General features: G+C 41.6%; 2 protein-coding genes across 4 annotated transcripts in view; one reads left to right on the plus strand and one right to left on the minus strand.

The window, feature by feature from the left end:
- Positions 1 to 24,432, plus strand: part of LOC132262452 (uncharacterized) — a 41,055-nt gene that overhangs the window by 2,177 nt on the left and 14,446 nt on the right. For all 3 annotated transcript variants that reach the window (XM_059761728.1, XM_059761735.1, XM_059761743.1), the window contains 2 exons: positions 22,575 to 22,785; positions 22,851 to 23,179. In XM_059761728.1, the coding sequence (XP_059617711.1) occupies positions 22,925 to 23,179 (255 nt within the window). In that variant the 5' untranslated portion in view covers positions 22,575 to 22,785; positions 22,851 to 22,924. The remainder of the gene's footprint in view (positions 1 to 22,574; positions 22,786 to 22,850; positions 23,180 to 24,432) is intronic.
- On the minus strand, positions 1,737 to 3,783 carry LOC132262233 (cytosol aminopeptidase-like). The gene is made up of 2 exons (XM_059761435.1): positions 2,374 to 3,783; positions 1,737 to 1,919 (listed from the first exon to the last, which is right to left on the minus strand). Exons 1-2 carry the CDS (start codon positions 3,781 to 3,783, stop codon positions 1,737 to 1,739), a joined length of 1,593 nt encoding a protein of 530 aa, XP_059617418.1.

The raw sequence follows: 24,432 nt of genomic DNA on the forward strand, positions 1-24,432 counted from the left end.
GTAGAGAAATTATTATCCTTTCAGGGATGGAGAAGCGAGAGAGAGCGAGATGTCCTCGTTAAATATTGATGGTGTGAGAGCGAAGTTTTGTAGGATGTTTGCTCAAAGCTAGAATGTGAAATTGCAGCAAAATTCAAATATTTAGTCATCCAGTCATTTGCGCTCGTGGGAGGAAATTCTGCTTAGTCATCTTCAAAGTCGATGATCTGAAATTGCAGAGGAGACATTTCTATTGGCAGCACAACCCACAAGGAGAGACTCTCTCGTGAAAAGGCTCTGTGACGTGGATGAATAGCGACATTTTTCTTCTCTGACTCCTTCTTTGACATTTTCCACTGCAGTTTTCCTCTTAATGAATTGGTCTCTATGGGGGATGGGATGAATGTGTATGGAAAGTATTATTCTAATGACAGGAAGAAGCGCTGCTCATTTGCGTGTTTACGACTCTCATTGCTCACCAGTGCTTGTGACGCTGGTGGAGTGAATTTAATTTTGCCCACGTTCTCCCCTTGATCAACAGTTTGCATTCAATTTGCTCGTCAAGTCGCGGCTGTTCTTTTGCACATTTTTTTCTTCTTATTCTCTTTGCAGACACACAACAACTCAACTTCATGCCTATCATTGATGAATTTGTGGATACATTTTACCTTCCCTCGCGCACATTACTCACTTGTTTAGTGATTTTAATTTTAATTTTCTCCATAACTATCAAAGCGATCACTCAGATACATTATTCATCAATGCTTCGTTGTTGTCTCTCTTTGTTCCCCCCATCTTCTTTCAGCTCACACAATGGGTGGGCACTTTAGGAAGTGAATGTCTCAGATTACGCATCAATTCGTCAAAGGACGTCTTTGTTTTTCTGTGTCTCTCTTTGGGCAAAATAATGTTACACATCAATAGAAATATGATACAGAAGGCGGATAACATCGAGTGACTTTCTGAGAAAAAAGGATATGGATGAAAAATTGCGAGTTAAACCTCCTCTCAAAGTATGAGCAATCCGCTCTTCATTCTGAAGATGACAAGGAAAAGGGAGCAAAAGGTGACCTGTTGGGAAAACAATCACGTCTCTCGAATTGAACTCAATTTTCTCGCATTTCTTTTCTTTTCTTTTTTCAAGAAAGTGAACAACATGTGAAAGAAGATGTAATTTTTGCTTGAAAAATCTTCCTCATGTGCTTCATTCGTCCCTCGTTAGTCAAGTTTTGTACCTTTTCGCTGGCGTTGTGTTATGTGGAACAAAGGAAAACGACTAGTTTAGGCTAAGGTACAAACTTGGATGGGCGAATAGTTGAGATTGTTAAGCCACATACAACACGCACACACATACACACATACATTTTCTTTAATAAAGACACTCCCTTGAAGAATATTTCAAATTTCCCCACAATGTTTCTGCTGCGCCTCAAGGCTCTTCCAGACATGGAGCATTTTCCACCTGAAAATATGTCCTGTGTATGTTATCAATATCCCCATTATTTTTCCACACACTCAATCTCTCTCTCTCTCTCTCTCGCTCTCTTGTCGACGCACACACGTGTTCCCCATAACTAATGCAGTGCGATATTGTATGCCACTTGAGGAAAAAAAGAAAACTTACTCTCTCTCCCTCTCTATTTTCACCCCCATGTATATGTGAAAGAGGGACACTGAATAATTTACAGCATTATTGGCGAGACGTGTCTCAATTGTCCTGGAAAGTATGCCTTGAAAATCGGGCTCAACTGAGAAAGTTACATTTCTCTCAAATCCGTGATTTGTTCGGGACACGCAAGTTGATAGAGGAATTGTATGAGCGCACGTGTTGGACGACCAGTCATTTTGCCTTGACGATAGTAAGGGACGAAGTTGTGCGGAGACACCAAGCCAGCCTCACCAATGTCCATGTGAATCCACTCAGAATCACCGATGAATTCCTGGAAGGAAGATTAGTGAATTAAGATGTTTTACTTTGGAGCTTCAAAAGAAGAAAATTAGTAAAATCTAGCAAAGTAGTCTCTTACTTTTATGCTATCAAACATATAAAACAAACTGTAAACATGGAATGATTCTGTTAAGTGAAATTCCCAATGAAATATCAATTGACTATCTCCTCCTTGGAATGCGTTTCAGATCAACAAGTGCCTTTGAGGTAAATGTCTCAAAAGCCCTTCTGTGTCTCTGCATTCTGATGATGTGAAGGTCAAGAGTTAATATGCAGAGGTTAACCAAGGAAATTCAAAGCAATTCCAAGAAATCAAACACATTTTGGAAGCCCACAAAGCAGCAGAAATTTGATTTATCACGCGACAATTCCAGCCATAATTCTACGGAAAATGCCTTGACCTTAGAGAGAAGATGGTAAACAAATTTCAGTGTGGGATGTCTCACCTTGAGGAAGGCCGCTTTGCGACAAGTGTAGGCTTGACCGTCGCCGCGGTTGCTCAAGTCGTAGTTGGTGAAGTTGCTGATCTGGCGCGTGTAGGTCTTCCACAAAGGGAAGCGCCACACGCGATCGCCCGTGATGGCGCCCGCCTTCTGCAGCTCCTTCCACATGGCGTCCGAGTTGGTGAAGACGCTAGACGCCGTGCTGCCCAGCAGATTGCCCTTGCGCGTCATCGTGGCCAGATCCATCACCAGCCTGGGCTTGTAGATCTGCATGGCGTAGGCGAAGGCGTCCGCCATGATGAGAGTCTCGGCATTTCCGGTGTCGTGAACGGCCACGGACTTTCCGTTGGAGCAGCGAAAGACGTCGCCTACCTTGAAGGACATTCCCGATGGCATGTTCTCGCAGAGTGGGATCAGGGCGCGGATGTTGATGGGCAGAGACAGGGCGGCGGCTGCTCGCACGGCCGCCATGACTACAGCGGCGCCGCTCATGGTCGCCCTCTCGTATTCCATCTCGGGCAGGGACTTCAGACACAGACCGCCGCTGTTGAAGGTGATTCCGCTGCCGACGAGCACAATGGGACGCTCTCCGGGCTCACTCCCGGCATAGTTCACCTCGAGCAGGGCCGGTGGCTCGCAAGAGCTCCTGGCCACCGCCATGAACGCCGTCATGCGCTGAGCGGCGATCCAGTCGGCGCCGCGCACATCCAAAGTCACTCCGCATGGACAGAGACTGTCCGTGGCGACTTGAGCGAAGATTGTGGGCGTCAATTGGTTGGCGGGCGCTTCGGCCAGCTTCCTGGCCAGATTCTGCGCCTCCGCCTTGAATAGACCCCTCGTCCACGCGTCCTCGTCCAGACAATTGTAGCACTCGAGCGCCACTGCGCGCTGGCGATCCTCCACGCGACGGTTGTCCTGATACTCCCAGAGCGCCAGCGTGGCACCCTCGGCCACCTCCTCGGGATGTCCCATCGGATCCAGACTGATCTCCGCCACGCAATCGTCCCGCAACTTGAGCGCTCCCAGCGCCGCGGCCACTCTCACATTCTCCAGTCCCATATCGAGGGACTCCGGCACGCTGAAGCCCACTTCCTTGGTTCCTAGTCCGACAATGGCCACGGAGTAGAAATCTCCGGAGAGTCCGTTGAGCACCTTCACCTCGCCACTCTTGCCCTTGAGGCCGCAGCGCTCGATCTCGTTCTTCAGCCGCCCCCTCAGCTTCCCGTCCACTTCCTCGCCGCACTCTGTGAACACGTAGTCCTTCTCCGGATGCTCATAAATGCCCACAACGATTCCCTTTGTGGCTCCACTGGGCATGGGGGCGTCCGCTTGACTCGGGAACGAGGCGAAGAGGCGCATTGATGGCCTGGAAATCCCTCGGGAAGCCCGGCGAAGGCGATTGAGAAGAAACATCTTCGATTTGCTGAGCACGCGAACAATTTCACAATGAATGTGAATCCACTTCTTCAGCTTCCTATGATTGATTGAGTATAATTTGTAGAGCGCGTCATAGACTTGTGCGTTCGTAGTTCGTAAAGTTTGAAGATTTGTGAGGAGCTTTTACCAGGCGCCTCCATTTTAATTCCACAAACCTCTCGTTTTGCCCAGTGATTTATTGACCGAGAGAGAGAGAGCTTCTCCCGAGGAACTCAATGAACTTTCCCGAGTTGGACAATTTATGAAAGTCTCCCATTGTCATCATTCAGCCAATAATATGGGCGAGCCTGCAAAATATGGAAACTTTTCCTCACACACTCTCAAGCCGGAGAGACACGTCTCTTTTGATTATGAGAATGTCTCTGAGAAAATGTAATAAATTCCCCAAAGTTTCTTTCCCGCTCACATTGTCTCATGGGAGGTTGTGTGATATTTTCACTGCTATTGAGGAAAACTTACCACTTGCTCAGGATTTTCTTCACTATATTGCAAGGGTGCAAGACAGAGAGAGAGAGAGTGTGTCTGATGGGGAAAGTCTATAAATAAATTTTCCACTTGTTCCTCTTTGGCAAACACTGCTTGCCAATTATAAGAGATGAAGATGGAGAGAGAGTAAATTAGGATGGGGTGCTTTTTTACCCGGGAGGCCTTTTAATGATTCCACCCCGAAGGAGAAAAGAAAAAAACAGTTCAATTGAGAGAAAAGGAGGGACTAAGAAATTTTATGTGACATTTTTCACAAGAAGCAAAATCTCGTGGGCGAGTGAATTGTAACAATTTCGTCCCCCTTTTCACCAATCACTGAAATGCCCATCAAATGCGGGATGATTTCTTTTTTTCCCTTCAATTCAATGTCCCTCGCCTTTCGATCACGCACCATGAAGAAGAAAAAGAAGTGGAGATCAAAATGTGGGCTGAATCAATTAAACTTTCACGCCCGTTTATTTCACTCCCAAATGGCATCATTTTATTAAATTATTTATCTTTTGCGTGGAATTTTGAGAGCCGCGTTGGAAAATAAACTTGTGGCCTCTCATGGAAAATGAGGAAGAAAAGAGTGTGTGTGCTTGAGAGATATGAAAAATAATAGGGTGAAAGAGGCGCACAACTCGAGGAAAATTTATTGGCAGAATTTAAATGTGCGGGAAACACATAGAGATGATACTCTTCTTCTTCTGGGCGAAATAAAGAAACTGGAGAAGAGCCGCGCTCTCGGTCTCCTTTGTAGTCTCTCACCAGCCACTCATCCACCCACTGAGTGTGAGAAGCGCGTCGAATAATAAATAAAATGTGTTACTCTACCGTACAAATATTTATTCATATGTATATAATGCTGTGTTGTGGGGAAATACGGAGCGGTTTACAATATATTTCGGATGTAATTGTGCCGCCTTTTCCGCACCCAACAACACAGAATAAAGTGTATCCAGCTCTTGTCTTCCCCTGCTTTTTATTTAGCCTCTTCCTGCGCCCGAAAACCTCAAGCCCGGAGCGTTTCCCAAAAAGACAGCGCTCGAATCCCCGAGAGGAGGAGAATTGCTGGAAATTAAGTCTCGCAAAGACTTGTAAATTAGGAGAATTTCTCAACTAAACATCTCTTCAGCATTCAGCCTGAATAGATGCGGAAATGAGGAGGAAATGTTCGTGATTTTGGAGATCATTTAAGTTACATATTTACTAAATGTTACTAATAAGCCCTTCAAATTGAATTCCTGCGAACCGAAAGCTCATCTCTTTGTAACCCAACCATTTTCATGGGTGAGATTCCTTTCCAAGGGGGAGATAAAACGACCGAAACGTTTAATTCCTGAGGAGGATTACAGACACTGCAAGAAATTTGGCAGTACATCAAAAAATGCCTTTTTCTCCTCATTTGAATCATTCTATAAATTCTATCCTTATCTTATCATCAAATATCTTGAGGAAATTTTACGAAGAATCTGTCGTGTAACCAAAAAACAACACAATGATAATCAATTTTCAAATAAAATCACAATATTTTTAGATATTTAATAGAATTTCTTACTTTTGCTTCATAAAATACAAATCTCAGGACAAAGATTTTAGTAATAAATTTGAATTTTGGCAAATTTTTGTAGAAAAATGATCTAAAAAGAAGGAATAATTCCTTTGCTGCGCCTGAAAATTCACCAACGCGCTTCATTTCATCTCACTTTCCCTTGAATATCTTCAGATTTTTCTCCACTTACACAATCGCGAGGGAGTCCTCGTGAGAAGGACGTCGGCGTAGAATAGGCGATAGTTTTCCCCTTTCCTGACAGGACCATAAAAGCCTCCAGAGCGGGAAATGTTTGCCACGCGAGTGTCTCAATTCCGTGGAAATGAGGGGCGTTTGGCGAACGTGAGTTTGTCACACCTTTGGGGTGAATTAGACGGGCAAGTGTTGGGGAAAATGCGTGAAACGCTGGGTGAATAAGAAGTGAAAATGATGCTGAAAGTGGGTCAAGCGGCGTCTATTCAGGAATAATTGAGAAATATTGCATCCAAAGCCACAGTCGCCTCATTAACGGCTGTATTTTCTTCCGAGAAATTTAAATATCCACCCTGAGCATTGAATTACTATTCAAGATGGAAGAGAACACCTATTAAACTTTATTATCTCTGAAGGTATTTAGTTCACGTACACTCGAGAGCAGGAGAGAGTCATATAATAGAATTTCACAGAATGAGCAGGAGAAACTCGATCAGCAATTAATGTTGGAAAAATTTCCACGAAATCATTATACAGAGGTTGATAAGCTCATTTTCTATGTAATTTTGCACAGATAAATTTCTGTTTTAATACTCTTTGAGAGGAATTATTAAAATTTTCAATCCAAACATGACTAAATATTCAATTTCAAATATTTCTAATGCAATTTAGTGCGTCCAAATTGACCTGGAATTCATTTGGACCGTCGAGTAATGAGAGTCTGTTGAAATTTAAATGTTATTTGCGATATACACGGACCGAAAATCATATTGGAAAAGTAAATTACCCATTTTGTTTATAGAGACTATATATAAAGTGCGTGACAGTCAAATTCCAGCGAAATTCCTCATTGCCGGAGCAACATTATCAAATTTGCCTGTATTTAAATTCAATGGAATATCTATTTACAAAAGCCCGAAATACGCTTAACCACCGAAAATTTGATAAAACGTCCCTCAACAAATTCTCATTTAACCTTTAGAGAAATTTATTGTGTGCCTTTTGGTTGGGCCACAACAACACACACCAAATTCCCGAGTAGGTTTGGTTCATGAAAATATATGTTTTCTGCATTTTTTTGCCACTGAGAACGACCGAGAAAAATGATTGTGAAACTTATGACCTTTTCTGGGCGTAAAGCTTCTCAATTTGAATATATAGAAGAGTGATTGTTGAATTTACGGTTGTCATCTTTTCCTGAGCTGCTGAGAAATTTCACCTTCGCAAGCAGTGCAATTTTCATCTCCTCTGCATTATAGCCAATAATCCGTTGTCCTTCAGCATGAAAATATACATTCGGGAAGAACGCAGTCGTAAAGCATTTTGCGTCTAAGCCACAAGACGCCCACGCGAATTTCGCTTCATTTCACCAGGACACAAAGGCAGGGGTTTAATAAAGGAAAAATCCCTTTTGCGTGGTTGGAAAAGTAATTCCGGGACAACTTTTCATGAACCGCAAGCGCTGACTTCTGGGCGACGTGGACAATTGCGATTGAGATGTCAAGGGGGAGAAAATGTGGCTGTTTGTACTGTGCTCTAAAATTTCTTTAGAAAAAAACCTGCTCGAAATCGCATTTTTTAGTTATCTTTTGTGCCGTTAATTCATTAATAATTCTTCTTATATTATTAAGACATCTTTTAATACTCCGTACAAAAGTCTGGAATCTTTTGAAGCTTTGCTAACCTCAAAAACATACAAAAAGCAAGTTAACAAGTCAAAATCCAGGCGCATTTACGATGTAAATATCTTCTAGATATTTCAAACTCATGATTTACTGTGATTCTCCCAGTCAGTTTTATGGTTATAACATGGATTTAGTGTATTAATTCAATTTTCGCTGTCCTTTTGCGCATATCCTTCTGCATTTTGTCATATCTCGGCCCCGAATTGAGATATCGCGATGATTTTAACGTCATTTGAAAGATAATAAAATTCTAATCATGTCATGTTTTAAGGTAAATGTCTTGAAAATTGAAAGAAATATCGAATTTTTGGCTTCAAATAGAAAGTTGATCTAAAATATCATAAGTGTCCTAATTGGAAAATCATCACTGGGATGGTAAATCGGTCTTGAACTAGCCAAAAAACCTTCAAAAACATTAGAATTATTTTTTTATACAGAGTTAAAATCAAAGAGAATTCTAATAATACCGCTGAAATAATATAAATATTTGAGCACTTCCTGAAATTCCTGCCGAATTGCGCCTTTCGGCCAAAGCGGCGAAGGCGGCTTTTTGGGCAAATGACAGTTCGTTACGTGGGAGATTAATGGGTTAGCATGTCATCCAAAATAGATCCTCCGGGCGAGTTATTTTGGAAGGGCCCCGGAATGGTGATTGATAGATCTCTTTGATAGTTTATTGACATTCTCCAATTTTCGAGCAATATTAATAAATCCACAGACAAATTTCACACTTCGCCTCAATTTCTGGTCAATGCCAGCGAACTGAGAGGATTATAATCTTGTGCCACGTGGTGTGAATGTGGGCCAGAAAGATGAGCTGAAGTGCGAGGTAAATATTTTCTTTGGCGGGAAACTCACGATGGCATAAACAATATACACAGAAAGAGAGAAAGAGCGTATTTTGTGTCTCAGAAATTGCATAAAAGCCCCCCGGAGAATTCATATCGCAACCAATTGATGGGGGAATTCATGGAATTGTTCCCTTGAAGAATAAATATAGAGATTTTACATTGCCATTTTTATGGCACGTCCTTTTTCACCGCCCATCCTCGCATGACAATCCCCAAGTCCTTATTTATGAGGCAGTCATTTGTATTTTTCACACTTTCCCACGCCATCCCGGACACTCTCTCTCTGGGCCCCCGAGAGTGGCGAGGAGTGGTGAAAATGGAAGAAAATTCCTCCGCCTCCGGAATTCACTTCGGCGCTGCTCAACTTTTCCAATCGTGGGTCACCCCCATTTTGCCACCCCCTGCGAAAGGAAATTTGCACCATACAAATTTTCTCGCTAGTGCAAAAGTTTCGCCTGCGATGGAATGCTTGGAGAAATTCGCCTTAACAGCCACCTCGACACCCGGAAATAATTCCATTTGGGACACGTTCGCTTTCTGCCACACCGAACAAGGGTCTGCGGATGCGTTCCGGGCATCGGGAAAGTGGGAAGAATCGATTTTTTAACGGCATAATTCAATAATTTATTCATACTCGTGCTGAGGAGGGACGATCTTGGGAGAAGAATTACGACTTTATCCAATCTAAACCATGACACGCTTTCGCGATGGAGCATATTTTACAATGTTACACGCCCGATAAATTGGATATTGAGAGAAAAATCTATTTCAGCGCCGCGCGAAGGAGAAGTTTAGCCAGGAAAACTGTTGAGGAAAGTAGCCTAGAAAGCTGTTTTTCTCTTTGAAGTTGATGATGTGTAATAATTGCCAAGGAATATTTAAGACTTTGGGAAATTACAAATATATTATTGATAGTTCCAAGTTAATTACTTAAATTGATTAAGAATCTATTAAGTTTAATTATTAAGAAAAAATCTTTTCAAGTGAAAATATTCAAAAATATAACAAATAATCTATTAAGTCATACTCTAAGAATATTTTAGGAAAATTCTGAAAATCTAGAATTAATATGTTTATTAAAGAGGCATTTTATGTGGATAACTTTAGTTTAAGCCAATTTTCTTAGAAAAAAATGTACGGTTTAAACGATGAAAAGTCAATTCTTCATAGCTTAAGCTCCAGAGCAGAAAATTATTCAATGTTTTTCAAAATTTAGAGCAAATGAAATTGATAATTTTCCAATTTCAGTAGTTATTAAATTGAATTTGGCACACATTGAATCTCTGCATATTCTCAAACTTTATTAGTCACAAACTTTCTAACATGATTTGGCAAAATTTTGCACATCCAATCATAGATATATTCTTTGTCTGCAACGCTGAAGTTTCTTTAGTATTCCCATACCAAATCATAGTGTATTAAATTGAGAACATGTGGGAAACAGTTAAGTTATTTTCCAATTTCTTAACTCTCATTTGCTGTACAATTTCATGCTCTGCAGTCTTCGATCTCGAGAATACATATAATTTCTAATCGAAATATCTAAGCAATGCGAAGCAATTCCACAGAGGAAATTCATCTATTCCGATTAATTTGTGTTGCCAAATTGAAATTTTGAAATATCACCCAAGTCATTCTGCAAGTGCAGACACGGAGGTGAGATTATTGCTTGGTGAGCAATAAAATTTCCCATTCAAATTGCATTCGGGGGAATCCTACATTCCTCCGGAGAGACGCCTCCGCAGCATCTCAGCTCTCGGGGTTGATATTAAAAGTGTGGAGCAAAGAAGCACTCAAATACCTGAGAGAAAAATTCCCTTCCACCCTCCTCGGAGAGGTTCTTTGATTTGCGCGCCACCCCTATCAATTCCAACCCCCCCGAGAAGGGGCTCTACGTGGCACATTCTTCCGCCCTAAGTCAGCACTTTTAATTGTTATATGATGGCCTGTGGGCGGGGAAAGAGCTTATGCAGCTCCATCGAAAAATCGTTAGAGCATCATTGGCAGCTCGAGAGGGTGGACTTTTGAAGTGAAATCCTCACTTAAGCTTCAACGAACCGGAGATTTTGCTGTCCGCAAAAGTTGATGAAGAATAAATAAGAATTGGGAGATATATTTTCAATTTATTTATCAATTTCACCATGGAATTTAATATTCCCAGTTTTCCTTCCGGAAATATCATGTCAATTGCACGATAAAATACTATAATTTCATTTTGTCTGCTTGTCCAATAAAATGACGAAGGAAGGTTTTATAATCTCAACAATGTCACTCTTATGGGTGGCAAAGTTACAATTTTTATTGGCATTAAACAGTCATAAAGTGGGAAAGAATGGGTTTTTTCATAAACTTTATGAACTATTTTACAGGATCTTACGCTGTTAAAGGCGACATATTTCGATTTATTAGTAACTTTACCACATCTTAATAGATGCAATGAACTTTAAGATAATATAACGTGCTGAGGAATGCAAATGAACAATTTGATAATCTTGTCTTATGGTTGATTATCTGTTACTCTCTAAAATAAGCATCTAGAGTGAATTCTGATGCATCAAGAGGAGAGAGAGTAGCATGCAGATGACATGTTTATGACTTTATTAAATTTCCTTTGATGTGTCGCTCATAGAGAGTCGCTTCTTTGGTGTTAAAATTCAATTTCATCTCTCACTCCATCAGCAAACGTACTAAATTTAATTACAAATGCAAATATTTTTTCAACAAATACCAATTAACTCACTACATTCTCAAATTTCACACCGCGCCAGAGATTTACTTCCCTCATTAAATCCAGGAGTAAGATTTGTGTGTGTGTGTGGCTGAGGAAGAGGGTGGAATAAAGTGGTCAGAGCTATTAATAAGTTTGAATTACGATCTTCAGCAGTCACTTCATCGCTCACCATTTTCGCATGGACGCTTAATTATAAAGTGGAATTGCATAATATAAAGTTTATTGCAGTGTCTCGCGCCATTATCGCTGGGGATGTTGCTGCCACCCAATAATTACTTCATTAAATTAGCCCCACTGAAAGGGGGCGCACTTAATGTCTCGCCAACAGTAAATATTGGGAAAATTCATTTGACGACCACACAATTCTTCGGGGGTGGCGATAAAGTGGAATAATAGTGACACAGAGACATATTTTTCGTCACACAGTTCAGCCCTCTTGTTCGTCGCCGTGACTAATGTTTCGATGGGGCGCACTTTCCAGTGGTCTTTTCTCCCCCCATTCCCGCATTTCTGGGCTGTGTGAAAATTCGCTGAATTGAGTATCGATTGAATGTGAGATGATAAAATAAAATATTTCGCATGAGGCAGCATAAAGTTGTATTTGATGTGGCATTTTGCTATCTATTATTCAATATCCAATCGTCAATCTTATCGATATTAACGATGTTTGCCCGTGTCCAAATGAACACGCGGGATCATACGCAAAAGTGTTGGGCGTATCAATCATAAAATGTGATTTAACAGCTTTATTATTCCTCGGTTCGCCAGGTATTATTGCCACCTTTATCTCTCTCTGAGGGACGTAAGACTGAGGGGATAATTCCTCTATCAGCATTCATTCGTCGCATGTGCGAAAATGATGCCATATCAGAGACCCAGGAAATACACACCGAAGCACACCTCAAAATGGGAAATCCATGTGAGGACAGAGCCCAAGGAGTACTTTTGATGATACGACAGAGATAGAAATTTAATCCAATGGCAGTGTGACGCTTCCATGAATCATAACAATATATTTCATCCCCCGAAAAATCCCTCGCAATACTCACTACGTGTCTCTGGGCATTCACTTCCTCGCATGGCGATGGAAAAGCCTCTCAACATTCCGTGTAAACTCAATATTTGAGAGGCGGCAGAGAAATGTATTTATTGAGCCCACCAGTGAGAGGAGATAATTTAGCCTTCTGCCGACACTCTATTTACTTCTAATGATTCTTTTTCTCACATTTTCCCACATGTTCACATCAGCAGCGCGCTGAAATCATTCTGAGAGTGATGAAAAATTGCTCATTCAGTTCCGCACTAAAACAGATTTTTTCTTCTGTAAACTTCTCAATTTCGCACGCAATTGTGGGGCTCTTAAAAAAAGATTGAGTGAAAATTACTGCCAATGTGTGTGTGTGTGTGTGTGTTATGAGATGGGCGATATGAGAAGCTCTTCATGGAGGTAATTTAGTGTAAATGACATGACTTCAAAATGCAAGTCTTCGCGCAATTCTACATTTCACGTACATATCAATTCAATACACCTCATTTCGTCTCCTATGCGGGCCCCAAGGAGGAGATAATGTGGCCAGAAGTGAAGTACAGATCAGGAGAAGTTTTAGGAAGTGAAAGTATTGCAATGTGTGCAATATTTTATTCACTGCTTTGATTTTTAAATTAATTTTAATTTTAATTTTTTTATTTGAGTTAGAAAGATTCTAGTCTAAGGATTATAATAAAGAATAATACGTAAAACTGCATTTTTAGCGAAAGAAAATTGTAAAATATTTATGAGAACGTGAATTTTAATATTTCCAGTCAGATTTTAGTTAGTTTTTCGTCAATTTTCATGATAATAAAACTTCTTCGTAGACTTTGTGGAGAATATCTTCCCCTTGGCGCGCACTCATCTTGAGCACAAGTGGTGAATTGTATGGCACGAAATGTGAGCAATCCTTTATGCTCCAGAACCATCGCATTCCTCTCCAGGCATTTCATTGGATGGAAGTTGATTTGGTGATCGTGCAAACACCTTCAATATGCGAGAGTCTTTTTAATCCCCAATTTCATCCCCGATGGCGAAAGGGTGCGACGGAGACTTCCATTCGCTTCCCGCACAGTTCATCCGACAATATCGACTCAATATTGCCCTATTGGGTGCTCGAGTATCTCTTCGTGCCTCGTTGAATCTCAATTGTTGTGACTCCCCCGCGCCGTTCCAGTGTTAATCAAATTAATATGGCAAATGAGCTCTTCACAGAAAATTGACTCCTTCACCCAAAAATACCCGGCATTTGGAGAACGTGAGGAAACGCGCCGGAGAAATATCATAATTTGGGGGGTCGAAGTACATTTTCTCAGACTGCGGAACCGGATGAGAGAGAGAGAAAAGCCATTGAGCGGTGCTGGCATAAATTCAATTTGACACAGAGAGAGAGATGGTCATTTGTCATGTTTTTCTGCCATTGTCCAAGAGAGAGAGAGAGAGAGAGAGAGAGCGAGGATAATAAGCGGACTCATGGTGTGAAACCGAGTGAAGGAAAAATCTCTGCAATTCGTGTGAAAATTGATCATCAATCTTCTATGACGTTTATTTCTTAGGCTTACTCACTTTCATCCACGCCTAGATTAAAGTCACAGCCATTCCTAAAGTAATTTCATGTGTTTTATACATGGAAGCACAACTGGGTAATCCTTTCATCTCTGATCCATTCTTGCGTGACATCTTACGTAAATCACGGTTCTGATGCAGAAATTATCATCAGATGTTCTCTCATGTGGCATCTTTCTTGCTCATGACACAATGTTCAGTTGCACACGCAAATCAGTGACTTGTGTATGTTCAACAGACGAGAATCTGATGCAATTCAACATACTGGATCTCGTCTGATCATCCATAACGCCGTAGCCGGATCTCAGTCAAATAAAATCAAATCATCACCTTTCCGTTCGTTAAGTCAACATAATAATGCTGAATCTCTCAACCCTTTAATTATGAAATGTAGATACAAAATCAATTACTTTCCATCTCACAATTAACAGAAGATCGCAGCGTCCAGAAGCTCACAATTGAGCGAGTATATTTTCTGAAGAATAACTTACATCTCATTACACAGCATATTTGACTTGCTCTCATCGTCAATTCATTAAAAGTTGATTGATCGGATCAGTCATGTGCTTCACTGGCACGGAAATTAATTCCAGCTGAATTTTCTCGAGCCATTCAATATATAGAGTTCCTCGGTCATCGATTAACAATATCAGCAGAATGCAGTTCGACAATTGAACCTTCGCTTTTCGAAGCTCTCTTCACATTTCTTTTGTTTCATCCTCCAATTTTCGTCTTCATCCCATTATGAGCTTTCCTTTGGAGTTGCGATGCTCTGTGCGCTCCAACCATCGTGAATCCCCCTTTTTGTCGACGGGGGAAAACAATTGATTGATGCCATTTCACTGGGAAGCCGGCAGCTCCAATGCAATTATCTCATATCCATCTGGTGAGAGGTGGAGTTTTATGTGAAATTGCCAAATGGTCGCTCTCTCGTTCAGAAAGTCCATTTGGCTCAAGTGTACATAATTGATGAAAACAAACAGAGCATAGAGGCCATGATATTCAAACATCCGCCCATTTGGCCGAACGCATATATTAAGCTTTTCATCACGTTATAGCGAAAGTGCGGGTTTTCAGTGACAAATTCCACGGGAAATATTGGCTAATTTCATGAATTTTCCACGAGAGAAATAAATCATCATTCAATGTGTCTTCAATATATGCCAAAAGTATTAATCTTTTATATTTCATATTGAAATATTGATTGATTTCATGGAGAATTGTCCATGATTTGAAATTCAATTTCAATTAACTATTCAATTGCAAATCTTGCAAAGAAAAAAACTATTTCATCAGTAATTCATTTGAATTTCAATGGCAATTCTTCCTCCACATCTCCTGACATTGTTGGAGAGACTCAAAAAAAAAAATGTCATTCGTGCGTATAATAGACAATGCAAAGCACCGCCAAAGCTCTGGCACTGCAATTCACATCATTTTCACGTAATGTGTACTTTGCGCCTGACGTATTTGACTTCTTGTGTGCTGAATTATAGAAGAAGTGGCAAATAGTGAGGAGTTCATGGAGGGAAAATATACATTTTTGTCTACTGACACATAAATTTCCCGTAAAACTCGAGCTTTCAGCAATTTTCGCGCACAGCTGAAGAGCGGAAAGAGCCGTATTTCACACCTAAGAGCACCCAAGGATGGCAGATGGATGATTAGAGTGGGCGCCGAGAGAGGGTTTGAGTTGGTGAGAGAGAGTGTATTTTTGGTGGGTGGCTTAATATGTGACGCTTTTCTCCCCTGGAATTTGTATTTCAATTTAAAGCAACTCCTGTCGCATTGAAATCTCCACGTGATGCTCCTTTCTGCCACCCATTTTCCGCCGAATTTCACACACACACACACAGTCTGGTCCCAGATTGCAGTGGTGAGAGTCCTTATTTGTGCCCAAGCATTGCAGGACATTTGCCACAGAAAACATGCACAGAGATCCGTATTGACAATTGTTCTGCAAATGCAGAAGCGGAACACATTCAGATGGTGACATGTGCTCTTCGTAAGTGGGATTGATTGCACAAATACCAAATACCACCCCATATATATTTCCATTGTCTCCCCGGCCATGTTATCTGTGTTGGCGGTTCAGTTTTAGCGCACGCGGAGGAGGTGCAAATGAGAGATGGCAGGAAATTCATGAGCACAATTTACGGAAAATTTGTTATCACGCTAAATTCACAATTAATTCGAGATAAACAAATTTAATGAAGTGGAAAATTTATGTTGAATCTCATTTAAACTCCTTTTAACATTTTCTCTCTCTCACTCTCTCTCTTTGCCGGGAGGATTTTGGGGTTCTACCGGATGAGTTCTATACCGCAGAAGGGAGCTTTTGTCCTGGGGTTAGGAAGAAAGGAAGAGTGTAAATTAAAATTAGGCAAGTTCTCTCTCCAAAAAAAGGAGGCACTTCAGCTTCACAAGTGCTTCAGCTTTTCAATTATTGCGCTTAGAGATTATTAGCATAATTATTGCATAAATTGCCGCAAAGTTATTTTTATCGTGACATGTTTTTAATGGATATTTCGAAAGTTTAAGTTTATTCACGAATATAAATTGGCTCAACTCATTTCTCATTAAACTTTCCGCGCTCGCTGGTGTTTTTTTCCTCTCCGTCTGCGTGTTATTAAATTAAATTCAGTGCAGTTTGTTCTGGCGCGTTGACACTCAGGATGTGGACTCTCACTCTGTGTCACTCATTTCCTCGCCCAGGAAGCGTGAATTATCATCCTTGGGAAGTGCCTCAAGAGTTTGTTGTGCGGAAGTGAGAGTTGGCGATAAGGCAGCGGAGTTTGTATATTGAATTTTCGCGGCGGGAGGAGAAAATTCCACCAAATACTAATTTTCACATCCGTCCACACGAGATTCTCTACCCTCGCAGAACCACCCAGCTTCCTCTCCGCCCGGCGGGGTGGCGAGGAAGTCGACAATTGTTGCGTAATTTGATGTGAGAAAGACAGCAAGTGGCTTAAAGGGATGCTCTCACGTGGCATCCCTTCGACTCCACTTGTTTTGCGCCCCATCTCGTTCATTAGGTAACATTTTGTACTTATTAATAAATACAATAACAACAAATTAATTCAATTTCCCGGAGAACTCACAGCGCACAAGGCTTCGTGACACATTGCCAGCACAGGCACGAGGCTGTGCATACCAAGTGCACCTCAGCGTGAATATTGTGGCTTCGCCAGAGGTTGCAATTCAGCGATATTGCTATATACATATACCTGAGTACGGAGGAAATTCAATTTCCAACTTCAAAGCCATGCAAGCAAAGAGTGGTTGTTTTTGGGAAGGTTTTCACCCGCGCAATGCGCGCCTTAAAATAAAATGATATTTGTTTGGCAACCATTTCATCCACAAGCAAACCGCCACAATTTTGTTGATTTTATGCATTTTCTCTGAAAGCTTGCCGAGACGTCATGAATAAAATTTCATTCGACGAGCTTCAGGCTATTTTATTTCACATCAAACGCCAAGTAGTAAATACACGAAGAAAGGAGATATTTAGAGAGTGAAACATAAATTCAACTTAATGCCATGAAGAAAGATGAACTTTTGGAATAAATTATAATGCAGAAAAAGGGGAAACTAATGTTGATTCTCTCTCTAGAAGCTCTGAATTTACATCATTGCACAGTAATATGATGCAATGTAGAATTTTAATCACTTATAGTGTTGAAGAATCCTTTAAAATACACTTTTACAATATTACGCAAACTGCTTTTAGACCCTTTCCTTTTGGCAAAAACGAAGGCACAAACTTTGAATGGAAAACTTTTTCCACATCTTCAGAGAAATTTTTTCTCTCCGCCCTTTTGTTATCATTTCGCTGTCATGGGAATTTTGTCGATTTTCAGAGTGAATCTCCAACAAAGAATTGACTTTCAATTGCACTCAGAAGTGGATTTTTGGCATTACCTGGGAGAGGAGCTTTGCTGAGGGATTGTCTAGCGCGGAGGAGCTTTAAAGTGTTCTTTACGGGGATTGAGGGAGTGAAAAGCTGCCGCTGAAGTCGCAAAGCTCCTCTATGAAATATTAATGACGCGCCAAAGTCACAGAAAATCAGGGGAGAAGTATTTGACCTTTTTCCCGGAAAATCTCCTGGGGGAGGAAAAAGGTAACGACAGAGCGAAAGAGAGGGGAAAAGAGATGTCTTGGCATGTTCATGAGCGGCAAGGATTCATCGCATGATATTTTTCCTTTAGAGAAGTTCATCACTTATGGACTTCCTTTGGCTGACTGAATCTGTGGTGAATCTCAGGCGAAATCTCAGATGAAATCTCTGGGCATTGTGAGTGTGTTCTGGGGGGAGTGATTTGCCCTTTTATCAACAATCAGGGTAAAAATTTATCACCTGTCGACCGTACATCACGCACGAGAGACAGTCAATTGTTGTGGCATCCGTTTCCCGATGCCGCAGGAGTCAGAGTGTCACCTCGGGGAGATAAATTAATCCCTCACGTCTCGGTAATTCAATTTATTATTTTCATACTCACTCACATAATTTATTGAGAGAGGGATTGCAACGTGAAAGACAATTTGACATCCAAATGGACGGCGAGTGGCGCTGTTGAGCTTTCGCCAGGATCGTTGGGTGAATAAGAGATTCATGCAAATTCTCAAAGTGACGAGGGTAGAATTTATCCTTTTATTTGAATATTAGATATTGCTATACACACATAAATTCATGCACATAATACTCCTAATGTTCGTACATGAGCCAACCGCACATCCCACCAGATTTGGTGTCTTCGAGCCAAGAAGTGACGACGTAATAGAGCCAGAGCTCTGCGCGAGTTCGCTTGCGTGGCATTAAATTGCTGTAATGCACAAACATGCTGGGAATTTTTAACAACATCAACAGCAGCAATCTCCCAATTTTGGCGATCATCTATCTGCACATTGAGTGTGTTTTAAATATTAGAAGCAGAAGCTATTGAGAGGCGACGGAAAAATGCAAATCACGTGTCTTGTGGCGGTCTTGCGGGAGTCGATTCTCGTCTCTTTGTAGTCACAGAGTCTCCTTGGCCAAAAATAACACCACAACTCGAGTAGCATTTTCAGCAGAGTGCTCTCCTTCCCACCTCTTCAGGGGGGGGGGGGGGCTTTTCTTTCGTGGGATGTGCATGGAAAAGACTCTTAAGCAGAAAATATGGCCAGAGGCATTTAATACGTATTTTCTCTTCCTTTACACGCCAATTTATTCGCCTGGAAACACACTCTTACAAAAATATTATTTTAGATTTCTTCTGTATGGAATTTTTCTTGTTATCCTCCAACATTTTTTCTCCGCCTCGATCGATGTAGAATATTAACTTGTGATGGTTTTAGTCTGAAAATTCACAATTTTACTGCAAATAGACGAACACACATAGTGAATCTGTAGAGAAGCTTTGAAGCTCCAGAAATAATTCAACGTTTGCATGCGTGAAGTATTGTTTTTACGTCTATGGAAATCATACAATTAAGGCTGGTGAGCGCGCGGAGCAGATTAAAATAGATAGCAATTAGCGGAGAACTTTTGCCTCTCATGTGCCGCGATGTGGAAAGCTTTCTGGGGGTTATTTATGTGGGCATCACAGAGCGACATTTTCCAGCATGACTCCCACACTCTGGAATTGTCTCGCGAAATTCGTGGCAAAGTCACACCCATTATGCGATTGCTGTGCGAACATGTGACACTAATATTGAACTGTGTAAATTCAAATTGGTGCCGATGCGAGCGCCTGCTTGTCGTTTTATAGCCGCGCACAATTGAATTTCCATGGCTGGAGAAAGAAAGTGTGGCGATGGAGGGAGATGTAAAAATAGACAGTGTCACAGAGTGAAAGCTCATTTTTCATCTCTTAGATTAAGCCGACGTCCAAATTCAAAGTGCCGCAGCAGCATAGAAAGGGTTTTGCAAAGTGTGTGGGGAGGGAGTTGTGGAAAATCCTGCGTGGAAAAATGTTTACAAGATATTTTCATGAGATTTTATCATGTACAAAACTTCCCCTTTTGCACCACATCATCCACAGCAATGAGGGTGAAATGCGAATCTCTCCGCCACGACAAGAACACGCCATTCTCCCTCTCGCTCTGATTATTGGATTCTATATATTCTATTGTTAATAAAAGTCCAACCCCCGCATGCTTACTTTCCAATTTGGGGGATGCTGTGCGGCGAAAGCTGAGGGCTGACTGCCGCATAAGAGCGAATTGGCAAGAGAAGCTCTCGTCACTTTCCATCAAAAGCTCCGCCAGACTTTCATCATTCTCTCTCACAGAAGTCTCATGGCGTGTCAATTATACTACTGTTCTGAAGGGGGGAAATTTACGATTTTTTAAAGGTATAATTTGCACGCGCTTCGGATGAGATTGAAGAGAAAAGGTGGAAAAATTGTGAATTGTGGAAAAGCACACCTTTGGCTGTGCTGTGGTGGAGGGTGAGAAGAAGAAAATGAAAATGAAAAACCATAAATTACCCTACACTTCACTTAGCTTCTGGATTATCATTTACTTCTCTCCATTCAGACGCTCAAGAAGTTTCCCTCACGCAGAAGATCTTCTCTCTTGCGCTGTTCCTCGCGCTGATTCTTAGCAATTAACATCCTCCTGGCCATCAATTTTTGACGATTACCAATGAAATATCTCCTTGTGAGTGATTTTTTGCCCATCTCGTCTTGACTGGGGGCGAAAAAAGCGTAACGAGAAAGTGGCCGAAGCGGAGAAGAGAAATGTTTTCATTTGCTTTATTGCTCCTCACATCTCAAGTGGCCCAACACAATTTCAACTAGTAGATCTCTTCTTTTCAATTTGCTTAATTGCACTGAACACTTTTTGCCGCTCACCCTTATGGCGTGTGTGTGTGTGGCGGGAAAAACGTGTGGTTTCTCCGCACATTCAGTCCATCTCAATTCGCCCACTCATGAAAAAAATTACCACTTCTACGCCATCAGGGGTTCCTCGAGAGAATGTGGTGCTGGAGGAATTCAACTTTTATCTGGGGGTGGCGTGACGTCATTAGACCGTTTGCGACAATTTCAGTTGAGGTTTATTGTATATATACAGCGATATATTAGGGGTGGCAATGAAAGTGTTATATGGCAAACCGGAAGGGGTTTGAGAATGACATAAAGGCGATGAGAAAGAAGTGCGAAAATCGTAAAGTATACAGAAATTTATCAGTCTTTTTTCCATCCTCTTCTTTTTTTGCGCGCGTGAAAATGAGATGAAGGTGATACGTTGGAATGCCTAAAGACCTCTCTCTCTCTCTCTGTCTTCTTATCGAAATTCATCTCTCAACACCCCCCAGTTAATATTGTGTCGCGCACGAGGAAAAATCACAGAGCTTTCTGTCAGAAAGTTCAACGTATGGAAGAAGAGAATTTATCTGAAAGTTCTGACGGGTAACTTTGCAAGTTCATGCGTGTAATTGAATGAAATTGCACATTTGGCACTCACTTCAGATATCTTCAAAATAGTTTTCTTTTTCTTTGCTTCTTCCGACTGAGATAATATCCATGTGAAAATATTAATTACCACCCTTGGCTTTATAGTTTTGCCATTTATTTTCCACCTCCTCTCAATGTCAGACACGATAATGCGATGCAGCTTTCAACTAATTTATGTACAAAGTTCAAAATTGCCTCGGAGTTAAATCATCAAAGTTGCCCCAAACAGTGACCGAAATGTATGCAAATAGCTTTGGGATGGAGAGAGTCACATGAAAGTTATTCAAATGATATCTTGAATAAAATCTAATTTAAATGGTTTAATTATTGCAAATAATAGCGTGTGTTTGCTGCTGTTTGTCGTCCTGTGTTGTAGTTTGAGAAAATGTACACAGGTGTGTTTAAATAATTAAAATTTATATGTGACAAACTTTGCTAAATCATTCCCACATTCCCTGCTCGGAAAAATGCTTCAACTCTCGCCCCAGAAAATGCCTTGCTGTGTAGTTTCCGGATGTTGAATTGTGGGAGGGATGAAAAGCTGTAATGCGGCGACTTTTCATCACACAGAGAGAGATAAGATGGGAAAAAAACGGAGAACATCACATGAGAAAATTATCCATCAACTTCTTCTATTGATGAAAGCCAGCCATGTCACATGAATTTTCCTTGACAGTATATTAAATGTGCGTGCATGGGAGGGGGTGGGGGGTCGGTTGGGAGAAGAAGGGTGGCTTGAAAGTGAGGCACAAAGAAAGGAGTCACAACTTTTCATGCGAAAGCGCGCCGAAAGTTGAAGGATATCGAGATGTTGAGAGTGAATTTTTTGCCTGGCGGGTTCACCGCCCAAAAATCACCCACTCGACTGATGATAATGATGATGACAATGAGGCTGGTGATCGGACAGCGAGAGGGTTGAGGCTGGATGCCAACGAACCGGCAATTTGTGATTTCGCCTCCGCAGAAGTCGTGTGGCATGATGATGAAAAATCTATGGAAAGTTAGCAAATTGGGGACATTAGGCCACGTGGAGGGTATAAAAAGCCACCCAGACAGAGATTGGGCGGCTAAGTGGGTGAGCGAGGCTCCCCTAAACAGGATAATGACTCTTTAGTGAATTGCTAATAATGGCAGAAACGAAAGGAGTTTCGGTCATTACGCCAAAACTTTCTGCCTCTGGCGTCACTTTATCATGAAATTAGTGAGTTCAGCCGCCAAATTGTGCACTATAAGTTTCCCTTCTGTCCTTGCAGATCGCATGTGGGGGTGACGCCGAGATGGGTGAGGGGCTCGAACCGCTGCATACAGATACCTCTTGTCTGTTCTGGTCGCAGCCCCAGATTCCGTCTCGTGGAAATCTCTTCGAGCAATCGAAGATTGTGGGCGATTCATCTGATAAATCACTGTGGCAAGGCGAGACGCAGTGGCCGACAAGAAACAGAGGAAACCTATAAATGGAGTTATGTAAGTTTATCGCTTTCGCGCGCTCTTGGCGGAATTTGAATGCATTGCTTTGAGTTTTTTTGCAGTGAGATTTTCTTGCAAACACACCAAAATAATGGAGTTTGGCTAGAGTAGCTCTTCATCTCCCAATCTGGTGGCAATGGAGCCACCCAGTTCTGGCGTTGTTCCGCCAGACAAAGACAAGGAGAAGAATCCGCAGTCACCGCAGCCCAGCGCCCTCAGCTTCCCCACAATCCAGATAACATCTGTCGGCGGTGGATCAGCCGTTGCAGCCTCGGTCGCCAGCTCGGCCGCCTCCTCTTCCGGGCTCACCGCCGGCGGCGGAATGGCGGGCACGGCGGCGGCGCAGCCACAAACTCTCGAGAGACTCTCCAGGCCCATGGCGTTCGACAAGGTAAGGACAATTCACTCCTGCAATTTGCCATCCTTCCGCAAAATGGCACCCAGAGAGTTCGTGGTGCTTTGTGGGTTTCTAAAATCATCGTCAACTTTGAACTTTGCCCGCAAATTGCACAAAACTCACATATAGAGCAATATGTAATGCTCGGAAGCAGTCAACAAGTTCTGAATATAGTCTATTGGCAAGCATAGCAGTGACCTTTCTTGAGTTTTCTCATAAATCTCAAAAATTCTCCTTCCCAGCTGCACTTTGCCACTGCTTCTGTTCCCGAAATTATAAGTTCACATAATATTTCATGAGAAATTTGCACAAATCTTATTCTCTGTTTATCATTCGCTGTGACTGAAGTGCAAACTCGAAAATCAGCTCAGCTGTAATTAGCCTAAAAGCGAACAATCCTTGAAAGCTTCACCGCGAATTCTGTGAGGCCATCGGTGCGTACATTTTGAATTGCATCCCTAGCAATTGAGAGTGTCCAGAGTGCAATCAGCATAAATTCGGGCAATGTAGGCGACTGTAGTGTGAACTTGAAACAAATATTGTGTTATACTGTGGAGATTCAACCGCAAAACCCCATCAATTTCCTCCATTATCTTGCACTGGTTGCATGTTAGTGAAATACAATTTCACCGCATGAGTAGAAAATCACTCAAACTGTGATGTGCCTTTCACCTGGGATCAATTTAATTGACCGGCCCGTAATTTCTGCACTCAATTCATCAAACCATGAGGCATGAGGATGTGCGTTGGCAATGGAATTTAATTGTATTGTCGGGGAAAGATTGCTTCCCTTCAGCGTCACTCTGAATATTTGCCATGCTTTTCATCAATTCACCACGACTGGCAACTCAAAGAATTCGCACAATATATTGTGCAACTTGAGAGCTTTGAAAGCTCTGCAGATTGACAAAATATACCGTTTCTGTGTTAATTCATGCCAAAATAGTTCACAAATAACACGCGTGTGTGTGTGTGTGTCGTGAAACGGCGCGTATTCAATGAAATATTAATTAAAATGTTTTATTGGTTTTACTGGGAGTTTGAGGGGGGAAAAAAGGCACATAGAAGGATTTCTCCTTCCTCCCTTCGCATGAGGTTTTCCCCCCTTTAATCACGCATCAATAAATGACGAGCGAGTGGCATCATTGATTTGTGTTGGGGAAAGTGTATGAAGAGCTTGAAGGGAGAGGAAGTAGTTGGAAAAAGGAAGGAAAACAATAAAGAGAGTGAGAGAGAGCAGCCTTTCA

The sequence above is a fragment of the Phlebotomus argentipes genome, unplaced genomic scaffold, assembly GCF_947086385.1.
Source record: "Phlebotomus argentipes unplaced genomic scaffold, Phlebotomus argentipes genome assembly contig_46, whole genome shotgun sequence".
In the NCBI taxonomy this organism is placed as follows: Eukaryota; Metazoa; Arthropoda; class Insecta; order Diptera; family Psychodidae; genus Phlebotomus; species Phlebotomus argentipes.